Raw genomic sequence first — 15,567 nt, forward strand, 5'->3', positions numbered from 1 at the left:
TGTTTGGCTCATATCCTCCTCAACCTATTATTTATATTCTTGCCCAAATATCTTCTAAATATTGTAATAGTACTGACCTTTACCACTTCCTCTGGCAACTTGTTTCATACAGGTTTCCCCCACTATCCAAAGGTAGAGCGTTCCTATGAAACCGTTAGATAGCTGAAATGTCATAAAGCGAAAAAGTAATTACCATTAATTTATATGGGAAAAATTTTTGAGTGTTCCCAGACCCAAAGAAAACCTACCAAATAACACAAACATACAGTAAAAGCAGGAATGATATAAATATACAGTCTATATAAAGTAGAAATATTGTATATACAGTGTAATTTCACTTATCAGAATAGGAAAGACAGCAAGCCAAAATCGATTTGGAGGAAAAAAATCGGCACGTTCTTGCATGGGCACACAAAAGACTTCGTGGTCATGGTAGTCTTTCTCAGGGTAAACACATGTATAAAGCAGGTGTCTTTTTTCTCATAAAAGCAAAAGCAGGTACTAATGTAGGTCTTTCTTAACACCGAGCTGTCATAAAGCGAATGTTCATAAAACGGGGGCCGCCTGTATACCTACCACTCCATGGATAGGGGGAGAAAATAGTCCCAGATCTTTAAATTCTACCCTTTTGAACAATCCCTTTGCCTTACCATAGAAAAAAATGATTATCTCCCCTATGTCCCTTATAAACGTCTACATTTAGCTCAGTGAAGCATATCTAATCTGTTGTAGAACTCGAACCCTGCAGTTAAGCAACATTCTTGTGCACTTTATTGCGCATTCTCACTTGCTTCCCAAAGTGTGGTGGGCTAAACTGCACACAGTACTCTCAAGTGTAGTCTAAGCAATGATAGGTCAAGACATTGGAGGGCAGACTGTTCTGAAGGCTAGAAGCCCTGCTCTGGTTTCCTACACTCAGCATTGCATTAAGTAGTTTGTGTGAAGATTCACCTGTGAGTTGGCAAGTCACTCAGCCACGTGTTGGCCTAATTATCCATCATTTCACCTATCTATTTGTATATTTATAATTATGCTTTTCTTGATTACTTAAATATCTTGCACACTTTATTTGATGTAATGATTGTCATCAAAATTAGAATCAGCATTAGACTGAAGTTTAATTTGTCAAAAAGTGGAGCTATGCTGAAATCATTTAATATTCATTACAATACGGTAGAGATATAGCAATCATATCTCTATAGTTTTGTAATGAATGGCTTGTAAACCACTGAGATTGGTAAGAGAACCATAGCTAAAAGTTATTTCTAGGAATGAGCATACAGTATATGCATATGTTGGACTTCTGAATGTGGTAGTATTAAGGGAGCTCTTTGTCGGGGTGTCCATCTCTTGGACATCTAAGCTTGGCAATAGCTTCTAGTGTATTGAATTAATAATGGAACATTACATTGATTAAAGATGGTGCATGTGAGTTCAATTTTGAACATTTCAGTGAAGTTTGGATTGATGGTGGGGTCATGGAGGGCTGTGGTCCTGATGCAGTTTGATGGGAGTAGGCAATTTAAATGGTTCCGTACAGGCTAGATGGGCTAATGGCCCTGTATTTCTCTATGACTGATATATTCAACTTTTGACTATACAATTTGACTTTTAAATGCTATGTTATATATAGAAATTGTTTTTTCCTGTAAATTTATTTTTTTCCTTCCTAGCAATTGGAGCCCAGCTTGCAGCCATACATCAGCAAAGGTAAAGGGGGCGAAATATTAACATTAAATGTTCAGCTGCTGCCTTGTGGTTCTGAGAAAAAGAATTCATTATCTTAACGTTGCAACCTTCATTTCAATCTGTACTGTAAACCGATCTCAATTGTGACACCAATGAGAGATCATGATTAGCTATCGAGCTTCAAGGATTGGATATGGGCATTTGTCTTGGTGTCCTTCTGAGTGCTGCATAGTAATTGCCACTGGAAGCCTGCTGTTGATTTGTGAGGGAGTCTTTTCTGCTTTCATTTGTAACTGATGCGTGGTTGGTGGGTTTTGACTGAGTTCAGTGAGATTTGTAGTCATGGGTGATGAATTTTTGTCAAGCATTTCTGGCCCTAAAGGAGTGAGAATAGAGAAACAGGTTTTAACAAAAGTGTCTTTATAGTACAGATTCAGTTACTGAATTGTTCACCAAATTTACACAAAATGAGTGAAGTGTGTTATAATGTGGCAAGTCATGCACAATGCAAAAATTGTAATAAGAAATGTTGTAATGCAAGGCTACCATGAGAGATTGGCTACCTGACTCTCAGCATATTAATAAAATAGTTCTCCAAATGAAAATTGCTTGCCTTGTGCATTGTCAATTTTGTCAGGGGTTGTCTGCAGTTGTTTAAATAGAATAGAGGGATACGAGTGTAGACCTCTCATCATCTTACTTTGAACCGAGTTGGTCTCTGCTTGCTTGGCGAATGTTTTCAACTGGTGTATTGTGTTATTGGGAGGGACTGCTTTCATTCCAGCTTTAAACATTGTTTCGGATAATCTTGTTGCTTTGTAGTGTCTCATACGGCCTGTTGTGTAAGCTTGCATTGACCCATTGTGTTGCACTATGTATTGTAGCATTGCTGAGTTTGTCTGAGCATGTTTGCTTAAGGCTGATCGTGTGGGTCTGAAGTGTGATTCTTCATGTCTTGTGAAAGTTGGCAGAGTTAAACTTGGCATTGAAACTTAATCATTGATCAGAACAGTTTTTAGATTAGCATTTTATTTCAGAATTGGGTTTAATATCATTGGTATTTGTCATGAATTTTGTTAACTTTACAACAGCAGTACAGTGCAATACATAATAATAGAGAAGAGAACTGAAGATATGTGTGTGTGTAGCAATGAGAAGAGGGGATGTCCTGGGTGATGGGGGTCCTTAATGATGGACGCCGCCTTTTTGAGGCACCACTTGTTGAAGATTTCCTGGATACTACAGATTTGGGCCATTTCAGAGAGTTGTCATGAGTAAACCACTGGTGGATCGAGAAATTCTCCCAGGTCGTGTGTGGTTAAGGGTAGATTACTTTTGCTGATGGTATTTATTTAAATTGCATGATTTTAATTTACACTATTGCTGTGGCAGGATGCAGTTACACATTTGGTTTGATATTCCAGGCCTATGAATGCTGTGCTTGGGGTCAATATTTGTCCTGTAATTTTATCATTATGCCATGGTATTCCAGATCAGTGTCTGGTGGTTGTGAAATTTGAAAAGTATCATTTGATGTCACGGAGGTTCTTACAAAGTCAATAGCTTATCCTAATAAAATCAGCAAACAAAAGAAATGTTGTCTTAAACTGGTTATTACTGATAAATTGAAATTTATCAATAAGTGGAAATAACTTTAATCTGATGATAATAGTATCCATAATCCTAATTGTATTCAATTTTATAATAAAATTGTACTTTTATTTATGTAGTGCAACCCATGAAGAATGAGATTATGGTTTGGTTCTGATGAATTTATGTTCACCTGTATGTCCATCCACTGACATTCTCCTCATCTTTTTTAGGACAACTCTTACAGAGGATTACAGAGTACCAGATGGGATGGTTGGTCTTGGTAAGTCTAATGTATGAGTACAGTTTTTGTTCATTCTTCCTTGAACAACTATACCATGGCCATGTGATTATTTTATGAGAAAAAAGATACGTATTATCAGTCCCGAAGAAGGGTCTTGGCCTGAAATGTTGACTGTTTATTAATTTCTAGATGCCGTCTGACCCAGTGAGTTCCTTCAGCATTTTGTATGTGTTGCTTTAGGTATCATAACCCAGCTCCTGTATCTTTGAAGCTGTGGCTTGGATTTTGTTTCGAGAACAGAGTTCCTTTATGTGCATGATCTTGTAAGGTGGAAAAGTCCTTATTTGTCCCTTCATTGTAAAGAGTAAACTAATAAGTAAGCAAAGTTCTGTATACCCAAAGCAAAGTTTGTATCTTTGCATGAAGTACTTCAAGTATCGAGGTTATCCATAGAATAATTGAGCACAACAGGAGCCCTTTAGCCCATGATGTTATGCTGACCTATTTCAACCTACACATTGATTAATCTAACCCATCCCTCCCCTCGACACAGCCCATAAATCTCCATTTTTCTTAAATTTGTTTGCCTGTTTTAGAGACTCTTTCATGTTCTTCTTGTATCAGCCATGTAATTATAGAAATTTTTTCCAGCATTTCTCCCCTCCCCCGTGCCCCTTTTTTTTATTGGGAGCCATGCGATTATATGTATTACCCTCAAAGCTTGGGATAAGGAGAAAAAAATAGAAATCTTGCATGTTCTTAAATGTCTGGGGTCTGGTGTAATGTTGAATGATGTTAGGAGCGTAGCATAATGGGGTGCAGTTATGCCAGACTACATAGAGGTATTTGACTCTTCTATCTGTAAACTGCATGTAAGTTGTTAGGTGTGTCTCTTGGAAGCAGAAAACGTGTAGCCATCTTGTTATACATACACATAGCAGCAATATGTCAGCAAATGTTTTTATTTCAGTCATAGGTCGTGGTGGGGAACAGATAAACCGAATACAGCAGGAATCTGGTTGCAAAGTACAGATTGCTCCAGGTGCAGTGGACTTCTTTTGGCAATTCTTTTTCAACTTTATTTTATTTGTTACAGTGGTTTATGAAATTCTAGAAACTAATAATGTGTATTGCTTGCATGTGTAATTTTAAAGAATTTGCTGTAGATGCTCAGTTTGTTTGTTCACTGGGAGTTCTTGCCATTTCAATAAATTTCCTTTCGAATTTATTTGATAGCCCTACCTATGTTTAGCTCTGCCCTAAATGTTATGGGTTTTAGCTTTGTCTCTGCTAAACTGGTTTCAACCTGGACAAAAACAAGTGTTGAGAGTCAGATTTGGCACTTCTTAAAGGCATAAGACATATAGTCAACCAAGTTTGGGACAGTCAAGTAAAGAAGTATTTTGTCCCATTTGCTGTCCTTTGAATGGTCAATTGGTTAACTGTTAGTAATGCCAGGGTTTTTCTGGAATTAAGTATAGTAATTCTCTTGGTTGAAATATCATCAAGCTGTTGGCCCTATAGAAGATCAGCTAATAAATCCCCAAAATAAAACTCAGAAGCAGGGTTGTAAATCGTAATGGATGCCCATTTTTTTTAATCATATCCAGCCAATAAAAATTACATCCAAAGCTAAGATCTCACATTAGCTCTGTTCTTCCCTGACCAAGTAAACATTGCTCCCATTCTTTTACTAATATAACATTTGTTGGACAGTGAGAGGAGACCATTATGCTGGCCTGATTCAAGCGATAGGATCCTGGAGCGAGTACATAATTAGTATCCAGGCTAATGGCTTTTACGTACATGGCTGTCATATCGTGAATCTGGTCCCAACACCTTGCATTGTTGCAAATCAGTATCATTGTGACTTTTCTTCCAAATTGTAATAATGAGCTTTCAATTAGCTTTCTAGCCAGGTGTTCACATGTTAATTGGTATTCTTCCTTTTTTTTTGTACCTTAAATCAGCAATTCAGTGCTTTTGGTTTTGTTTGGCTTGCTGAACAAGCAGAACAGAGGCAGGGTAAAAATGTTCTCCCTCTGAGCCCCTGTCCCTCCACCCTGAATCCAGTCTTGTATGAGTGTTAAATCATACCACTGGTTCAGACAAAATAAAAGTATTGAGATTCTTGAGGAAGGATTTGATTCTCTGGAATGGGAACAAAAAATATTTATTGGAGTATTCTAGGGGTGAGGGACTGAAGTCATAACAATTGTTGCAGTAGGGGTAATTGATATGATTAAATGTCAGAAATCAAAACCATTGTAACAATGATAAAGAGTTTTCATTGAGTTTGGGGAGCTATGGGATGTAGATAGAAAGTGATTGGCAAAATGCAAATACAATACATGGATCACCGGGTGTGGGAAATGCTGCTGCAAAGAGCAATTCTAGCAGATCCATTTGCGGCTTTCAAAATGGAGTAGGATCATACATGAAGGAAAGTAACTCACTCGCAGAACTAGAGGGGAATTGAAGATGACTGACTTGATTAGTGATCGCCAACCCATCAGTCGTGATTGACTAGTCGATCTTTGAGACTTTCCCAGTTGATCCCGACAAAAACTGAAAAAATAAATACACAAATACTGTTGAGAGATTGTTTCCGGGTTGCGGGGTTTTAGTTCCGTTCTTTCTGTCTAGTGCGCATGCGTATAGCTCTCCTGCACTACACAGTGTAATTCACTGGTCCTCAACCACCGGGCCACGAGGAATTGATGTCAGTCAGCTGCACTTTTCCTCATTCCCTGTTGCGCCTACTGTTGAACTTGAACCCACGCGAAGTCATCAGCCGACTAAACGCAGTGATACTTTCGCACCAGGGATCACCGGTTGGCCTCGGGCGGCCGGCGGGAAGTGCTGTCGCTACTGGCCTGGAGCACTGCCTCTGAACCTGTTTACCACACCGAATGTTCGTGGGGAACCTGGTGCTAAAATATTCGCACACGACCTAATTCGGACTCAGCGTTTCGTACAAGTATCAGAGTGGCTATCGTGCTGTGATCTACTGAAACAAACATTTGTTGGCCGATAGATCCTACAAGGGGGGGTTGGCGGGCGTTTTGTCCCATTCCCCACTCAGTCGGCTACGCTCTCCGGACTGGGACCATCGCGGCCCCGGTACGGGAACGTCTGGCCCTGAACTTGTCTTCTCACCTCACCCACAACCAGCCGCACCTGGCCAAGGTGTCTGGCGGTGGGCGGGCGGGAGGCTGAGTTCAGGCCCGGAGGCTGCCTAATGAGGCAATGTCTCAAAACTGCTTCAGTACCCTGAGACCAAGCACCCAGCACTTAAAGACAAACCGGCTGAGTTTTCTCAGTGGAAAAAACGTGAGCAAGTGGGACAGAAACCGAGAGCCGCGCAAACTAGAATAGACTGGACATAAGGAACCTGCTTCGAGTATCGCTGTATTCTGGTCGTGTTTAACACCCCCCCCCCCCCCCGCCCCCGTCAGCTGATCCACAAGAATATTATCAATATTAAACCGGTCCACAATGCAAAAAAAAAGGTGGGTATCCCCAGTATTTATATTATTTCTACTTCTGGGTTGTGGGGTTTTACTTCTGGTCTTTTCTACCCTGGTGCGCATGCATGTAACTAATTGATCTGGGGTCGATCTTGCCTTTTTCTAAGGCCAAGGTAGGGGATCTTGGGCTTAAAAAGGTTGGTGACCACTAGACTAGATCATTCTAACGTTAGCATTGAGTTAATGGAATGGAAGGTTTCCAGCTCTACCTCAGAGATTAGTTAATGCTTTCACAAACTATGCAATTCATTTAAATTATCTTGTTAATGAGCTTTATTGCTAATGCAGTTAAGACCTGATAATTTAGTTTGTCATACCTGAATAAAAAGAATCAGGTTTCTTGTCGCCGGCATAATTTGTGAAATTTGTTGTCTTTGTTGCGGCAGTATAATGTAATACATAATAATTGGGAGAAAACTGAATTACAGTAAATATATAAAACAGTTAAATTAAAAAAAATAGTGATGTAGTATTCATGATTCAGCGTCCATTCAGAAATCAGTTGGTGGAGGGGAAGAAGCTGTTCCTGAATTGTTTACTTTGTGGCTTCAGGCTCCTGTACCACCACCTTGATGGTAGCAGTGAGAAGAGGGAAGGCCCAGGGTAATGAAGGTCCTTAATGATGGGTGCTGTCTTTTTGAGCCATCACTCCTTGATGTCCTGGAAACTATGGAGGATAACGCCCATGATGGAGCTGACTGAGTTTACAACTCTCTGCAGCTTATTCAATCCTGTTCAGTAGGCCTCCCATACCAGACTGCAGCCTTTTAGAATGCTCTCCACGATACATGTGTAGAAATTTGTGAGTGTCTTTGGTGATATGCCAAATCTCCTTAAAATTCCTGATGAAATATAGCTGCTGTTATGCCTTCTTTGTAGCTGCATCAATATGTTAGGCCCAGAATTTGCAGTTGTCTTTTGTGCAGCACTAGCAAACAATGGGGGAGAGAGGTATTATTTCTAATACTATATAACTGCCTTATTCTTCAATTATATGGAGCCTTATTCAGGAGGTTGCTAAATTTACACATACACAAATTTACAGACTTTTTTCTTACCAGCTAAAATGAATAGACCCTTAAGTGTTTACTCATTGTACATCGTGAAATGTGTTTTGTATTCAGACTGTGTTGAAATTTGCCCTTAATTGTAGATTACAAATCTTTTTTTTCTTCCAGAAAGTGGAGGTTTGCCAGAACGATGTGTTTCGTTGACGGGAAATTCGGAATCAATTCAGTAAGTGCTTATGTCCCCATTACTAACAGCGTTGTTGAGGTGTGGCATGATGCAATTGGCAAAACTAGTCCTTCGTTAAATATCCTCAGGAGCTTTCAGCTCCCAGTTTTATGATAGTAAACACAGTGTCTTGGGGGTCATCTGCTAGTGCGAGTATAACTTAACTAGAAATTTAATTAGTTGTAGTTAAGCAGAACCTGAGATTTAACAAGTGTATTTACTTTTCAGGACAGCGAAGATGCTGTTGGACGAAATAGTGTCCAGGGGTCGAGGTGGGCCACCGGGTCAGTCCCACGATTCCACGAATGGCCAGAGTGGATCTATTCAGGAAATAGTAATTCCAGCAGGGAAGGCTGGGCTAATTATTGGCAAAGGTGGAGAGACCATCAAACAGCTTCAGGTATTAAAGATAGAAGGGTAAAATTATAAGTATATTTAAAGGATGAAAATCCAGAAAATCAGTTCATGTAATGCAGCCTTTTCTTTAGGATGAAGCCATGTTAAAATTTTTGAGGATAAACTATGTGCTTATTGTTGGTAATGGGTCATTTGGCATAAAATAAAAAAAGGTTGGAAGCACGGGTACAGAGAGAGAAACAATTAATGTTTCCAATCAGGGAATTTGTTTCTGTTTCCTCACACGGTGCTTGATGTGCTCATTATTGTTTTCAATTCAGGTTTTCAAAGTTTAGTCTTTTTTAACCTTGGTCGTGATAGTCTATAACCTTGGCTATGTTGGCCTATTTACAGTGATTACTTTTATCCAATAGCTCTCTTTTTGCTGGCAAATGAATTGGATGAGTACAATTAGAATCAACAGATGCTAGAAATCCAAAGCAACACAAATACTGGAGGAACATAGCAGGTCATCTGTGGAAGAGTGTAACCAGTCAATGTTTCAGGCTGAGACCCTTCATTGGGATTGGAAAGGAAGGGGAGAAGTCAGAGTAAGAGGGTGGGGGCAAGGGAGGAAGCAGTACAAGGTGGCAGGTGATAGGTGAAGCCGGGAGAGGGGCTGAGGTAACGACCTGGGAAGTTGATTGGTGAAAGAGTTAAAGGGCTGGAGAAGAGGGAATCTGATACCAATGGGACAAATGATTTGTAAGAATGAATTGTCACTGTCTAGCCTAGTTGCAGTCTGGCACTTGACAATACCTAAACAGCAAACCATGAATGAGTGAAATTTGTGGTTAATGTGATAAAATTTACCTTCAACAAGAACATTGCCTCAGATATTGAGGATGAAGATTAAACTACTTGATGAAACTAAGCATATTGACTAGGTTGGCCAGCTAGACGTGGAAGTGGATTTGGTACCAACATTTGATTACATCAGCTTATTCAAGATACTGTGATCAGATGGTATCTTTCTGTATAGGCCTGTGTTGTGCTGCATTTCCAAGAATGATTTATCAAGTTGTGATTCTGATCTATACAAATAATTGTTGAACAAATAATTATTTGAACAAAACCAATAATGTGTAGTGCATGTTGTGTGAGAAATTAATTGCTCAGTAGAGCTGTCAGCAATGATTAGTTTCTGGATTTAGCTTCATTGATGAGGATGTTAGTCTTTCATATGCTGATGTTAGCTAATCTGTCACTCATTTTAAACAGGAACGCGCAGGAGTGAAGATGATCTTAATCCAAGATGGTTCACAAAATGCTAATGTAGATAAACCACTCCGGATTATTGGTGATCCTTTTAAAGTGCAGGTATGATCTTGCAAGTATTTCTAGATTTGCTTGTTCAAGATATACCACTTCTTTCAAGCAGCAAGCTGTTGATGGTCACTTTTCCAATTTTAATTACACCCTGAATGTCTTTTTGTCCTAATCTTTAAGGTTTCCTCAAAAGGGAGTTTCTGCTCACCTGCAAGAAAAGCTTGGTAATTCCCCTAGATGTGGCTTCATTTTAATTGCTCCAGGCTGAACGTGAGGGGGGAATTAAGATCACACAAACTATACTTTGCTTTTCAAGTTGTTCCTGAAGCAAAAGAAAAACTAGAGCAAAATTGCTCCAACTCTGACTTGATCCTTTTGAATTTGCATTATTAATAACCTCTTACGGAATGAACATTCTGATTATACAAGTGATACTGGTAGAAGGATAAATACTGACCAGTTCATTGGTACTTTTTTGGTCATTGAATATTACTTTAGGAGCCTTTATGCCTCTGGAGAGCAGTTGGGGTCCAAATTTTGGTTTGATGAGAAGAAGAAGTTGATCTGACACCCTCAGTAAGCAGGAGTCTGGATTTGTCAGATGCAGAGTGAAGCTAGTGCTTCAAGATAGAACTTTCCTTTTCATTGTCCAAACTATGACCTGTATTTGAATGTGACTTCTGCACAATTTTGTGTTCAAGGTTACAGTGCAACCTAGCTTTAGACTGACTCATTTTCATTTGAGAAAGAAATAAGCCGATGTTAGCCTAAGTATTAGCTGAAGCACAAAGTAATTCGTATATCAATTAACTTTGAGTATGGCTGGAAGCCTGATAGCTGTTATGTGCATGTATGACACTGCAATTCAAAATGTGCTCTTTGTTAAATTTTATTCTGAATGGTTGCAGCAAGCTCGAGACATGGTGATGGAGATCTTGCATGAGCGTGACCAAGGAGGATTTGGCGACAGAAATGAGTTTGGCAACCGGGGTGCTGGTGGTGCTGGCGGTTTAGATGTAAGTAGATCCATTTATTTTTCCTTGAGTCTCTTGGATATTTTGTTTGGAATTCAAGAAAGAAAATTTTTTGTGTAATGTATACATAATTCAAAAGGCCCCTTGTAAAATTAGTCACTTCTCAGAAATCTTGTGGTAAGGTAACTTTCCATGAAGTATAATGTAAAATTTTGCTTTAAAATTTTTGCCTTTCTGGCCTCAGCCTGTGATTTGTTTGTCACATTAAATCTCCCTGTAGAAATTCTTTGCACTTTTATTCTGGTCATCTGGGAGTTCATTTTATCCCTAATTTTTGATTATCAGTTTACAGAAAGAGACTAATATATACTTGCGGTTGCATGGCACAATCCTTGTGAATAAACTTGTTCAGGTGGGATTGAGTATCCATAAAAGATATTTCTTTCACCTGTATTTGCTGGCATTGGGCCTAAAAACAATCTGACCATAAATGCTCTATATTATTTAGTCCTTGGTGATGAATATGGGCAATTTGTCAATAAATGCTCCCAAAAATTCAAAGATTCAAAGTACATTTATTACCAAAGTATGTTTGCAGTGTACAACTTTGAGATTCATCTTCCCCACAGAGAGCCACGAATCAAAGAAGAAATATGGAATCCGTTCAAAGAAGAAAAAAAACATCAACCCCCTCACCCCCATGCGCAAATCAAACCAATGGCGCAAACGGAAACAAAAAAAGACAAGCGAAAACACAGAATATAAAACAAAATCCAAAGGCAGATTTCAGTTCAGCTCAGTGATTTGGAATCTGCCCAATTCCAAATTGCTTAAACTCGCAAAAAAACGTCAGAGCAACTTGAAAAACTAGAAACCCACAATAAACTTGAATTGGAGTCCACAATCCACAAAGTGTATTGATTAGACTTTGCTCCAGCACCATCCTCCACCAGCATCAAGGGAGAGATCTTTCGAACATGGGCCATTCCTCCAGAGCAGCGAGCAAGGAGGAGAGGGAAACCGCCACAAGTAGATACCCTTCTCTGGCAGCAGTGAGCGAGAGGCTGGTAGACAGCACTGAACACAGTCACTCTTCGCACTGGCCTCAACGAAGGCAATCTTCATTTTCATGCTTAACTCACACTCATTGTTTCTCCTTTACCAAATGTTTTAATTCTGCAACTCTAAAATGCAGTACTCTGCATGCTTTCCTTGTGCTCATATGTGACGTAGACTTGGTATTCCAGATGACTGGCTGGTTACTGCTGGATTTTGATTTGCTCTCTAAAATCTTTGAGAGGAGATTTGGTTGGATCACAATACTGCAGTAGCAGAGGTGGCTAAACTGTTTCTAGATCTCCAAAGTGCTTAAACTTTGTTTGCTTCTATTGTATGCATGATGTTTGTGTATGTTTTTCCTTTTCTCAGCACAGTTGCTGTGGTCTTTTTTTTTAAATTGTGTTCTTCAAGTTTCTTGCTTTGTGGCTGCCTGTAAGGAAACAGCTCTCAAGGTGTATAATTCATACATTCTTTCATAATAAATGTACTTTGAATCTTCTAACTAGCATTTGAAATATTGCATTTAGATGAAGTGTTATTTATTTATTTCTCCTAGTCAATACTTTGTATTTCTGCTTTTAGTTTCTTCCATTTTCCCTGAAAATGTGGGCTTCATTCTATAGTAATTCCAGACATTTACAACACTGTACTTTAAATTTTTTGTTTATTTGTATCTCTGTGCTTTTTAGTTTGCATTTTCATGTTGGATGATGGCAACATGTTATTTCATATTGTTGTTTCTAGAGGTTAGAGGATATATGGAATGTAAGGGAAGATTTCTGATAATGATACTATCTTGTAGTCTCCAGGTTTACACTTGTTTATGTATTAAAAGCTTTCCTTGATGTATACAGGCAGTAATAGTGGTGAAGAATGTGGAGAGTGCACTCTTTGGAGGTTGGAGGTTATTAATAAATTCATAGACATTCTGACCTTCAGGTAACATCTTTTAAACTTTAGGTACCGGTGCCACGGCATTCAGTAGGAATAGTGATCGGAAGAAGTGGAGAAATGATCAAGAAAATACAAAATGATGCGGGAGTCCGAATACAGTTCAAACCAGGTCAGTCTCATTCCAAGCACTGAGCACTTATTAAATCCAGGAATTCTCTAGACACCAAAATGGGGCATTTGTATTTGTATAGATATCACTCCTTGTAACAGCCAGTATGAATCATACCTCTGATCCTTAGTCCTACAACCTCATTCCCCGGTGGTGTAAGTAAATTTTGGGCTGCTGACATTGGAGCAGTTCTTTTCCCAGATGGCAGAATTAAATCTGTCTGTGTAGTATTGTGCAGAGGCACATAAGTGTAACCAGCTCCCCACCTGTATATTATGCAGATGCTTCGGATTGAATTTAAACATTTGCTACCTTCCTGTCCACTAGCAAGACATTTTTTACTTTTCATCCTTAACCCTTTTCCAAAAATAAGACTGGGCTGCAGAAGATTAATTGAGTGGAAGTCTTCCTGGATTTTATTATGGTTTTGCTAAGCTTTATTTTTATTTACATTTTTGTTTTTGTTGCTGCTGGTGCCAGAGTTGTTATTGCCTTGGGTAACGTGTCACTGAAGAGTATGAAGTATTAGCATAAATTGTTTCTCCTCAGCACAGCCATGATTCCAACTCTCTGTGGTGCAGCCATTAAACTGAGTGGGGTGGGGTGTTTGTGTGTGTGTGTAGGTTTAATTCCTTCTGACTTGTTGGGCAGGTATGAGGATAGTTTGTCCCATCAAGTAGGGATGGTGTGTGAAAAGTGATCTAATGGAGGAACAAAAAAAAGAACCTACATTGGGTAGCAAAGATCTGCCATACGTAGAACTTCAGGACACAAGGAAGAACTTGGCCTATCTTGCCAGAGATGAGCGTAACTGACTAAATAAAACATTATGCTCTCCCTTACTACCTTGAAGCAGGCGTGTTTCACTCTGTAAGCGTTTGGATTCATTGTTTCAGGTGCTGTCTGTTCCATTTGGACTTGATTTCTCTAATGCTGCAGCTGCTCTGGAAGTGCTAACTTTCATCTTTCAATAAAGTCCTTTTTTCCCTTCTTTCATCTCGTAGATGATGGGTCTACGCCAGATAAGATAGCGCATGTAATGGGGCCTCCAGAGAGATGCCAGCATGCTGCACAAATAATTACTGACCTTCTGCAGAACGTGCGGGTATGAAGTGGACTTTTGTTCTTGATTTCTTCCGTATTTATTTCTTTCCCCCTTGTCTCCGCTCCTGAAGGAGGCAAGTATTCCATGGATAATATACACCTGAGTTGTTTGTCCTTTTTTTTAAAAGGAGGCCAAGGCATCATGGCAGGGAACCTCTGCTTGATGCATTATATCACAACCAAGCTTGCGAATGATGGCAGCAAAGTCCATCTGTGCTCCTAAACTTGAGAAAATTAGTCTTCCTTGAGTTACAACATAATGAGGATCTTTGCAGTAAATTCCATACTGTAAAACCTGCTTTATGAGCTAATGCTTTATGCATGTATCATCTTCCAAGCATGTATGTTAAGGGGTTCCTGTCTCAAAATACCTCTTGATTTAAATCTGGTGACCAGACAATAGAATGGGGCTGCTTAAAACACTTTTTTGAGGCAGTGTGGTATAATGGGTAGCAACACGGTAGCATAGTCGTTAGCACAATGTTTTACAGTACCAGCGACTTGGGTTCAATTCCTGCTGCTGCCTGTAAGGAGTTTGTCCATTTTGCCCGTGACTGTGTAGAATTCCTCCGGGTGCTCCGGTTTCCTCCCAAAGTCTGAAGGCGTACTGGTTGGTCTTGGTAAATTGTCCCGTGATTGGGCTAGGATTAAATTGGGGGATTGCTGGGTGGCACGGTTTGAAGGGCCTATTCCATGCTGTATCTCAATGAATACATAAATAAATAAACACATCACAAACTATTGAGACTTTGGTCTGGATTCAGCTCTGAGAGGGGCAAGGATTGTATTACTCAGCACAATAATAGGGGTCTTACCTGACAAAAGGCATGTTTATATAAATTGAGGACAATAAATCTTCATTGGCTTATTCCTGCTCCAGGAGGACAGACACTATGCATTATGTTCTCTTGCATCCAGAGGAAAAATGTGCGTTGAACATGGGTGCTCTTGACAAGTTAGAAGCATGAATGATGTTTCCAATCCCTTCTCCCCTCCGCTCACTGTGCTTAGAACTAGACATCAGTCTCAGAGTTAGAAATTAACCATCCACGATTGTGTCCTTTGCCTAGAAAGTGGCAGATCTTTGAAATTATTTATTCTGAAGTGTAGTGAAGACTCAGTTTTTTAGATTTGTGGATGTTTGAGCAATTAAGAAATTTGGGGTTAATCCAGGATAATAGGTTAAAATTCACCATGGCTGGAAGGAAGAGCTGAAAGGCTTCCCTTTTGTTTCTAAGATCTGAGTGAAAAATTTTGGACTTGGGATTTCAAATTGTGTTTTTGAGGTTGGTGCACAGAACCCTCTCTTGTGAGCGTTAGTTATTAAATTATGGAAAATAGCTAATTTTTAAAAAAATAGAGTCAATTTGTAAGTAGTTGAATAAAACTTGTGGAATTCAATGGGTTAATAAT

General features: G+C 39.3%; 1 protein-coding gene across 3 annotated transcripts in view; it reads left to right on the forward strand.

The window, feature by feature from the left end:
* LOC132406525 (far upstream element-binding protein 2-like) overlaps window positions 1–15,567 on the forward strand; it is an 80,164-nt gene that overhangs the window by 21,499 nt on the left and 43,098 nt on the right. For all 3 annotated transcript variants that reach the window (XM_059992315.1, XM_059992318.1, XM_059992317.1), the window contains exons 4-12: window positions 1,674–1,710; window positions 3,513–3,562; window positions 4,494–4,565; window positions 8,232–8,289; window positions 8,518–8,689; window positions 9,907–10,005; window positions 10,863–10,970; window positions 12,948–13,050; window positions 14,055–14,155. In XM_059992315.1, the coding sequence (XP_059848298.1) occupies window positions 1,674–1,710; window positions 3,513–3,562; window positions 4,494–4,565; window positions 8,232–8,289; window positions 8,518–8,689; window positions 9,907–10,005; window positions 10,863–10,970; window positions 12,948–13,050; window positions 14,055–14,155 (800 nt within the window). The remainder of the gene's footprint in view (window positions 1–1,673; window positions 1,711–3,512; window positions 3,563–4,493; window positions 4,566–8,231; window positions 8,290–8,517; window positions 8,690–9,906; window positions 10,006–10,862; window positions 10,971–12,947; window positions 13,051–14,054; window positions 14,156–15,567) is intronic.

Source organism: Hypanus sabinus, chromosome 16, assembly GCF_030144855.1.
Source record: "Hypanus sabinus isolate sHypSab1 chromosome 16, sHypSab1.hap1, whole genome shotgun sequence".
Lineage (NCBI taxonomy): Eukaryota > Metazoa > Chordata > Chondrichthyes > Myliobatiformes > Dasyatidae > Hypanus > Hypanus sabinus.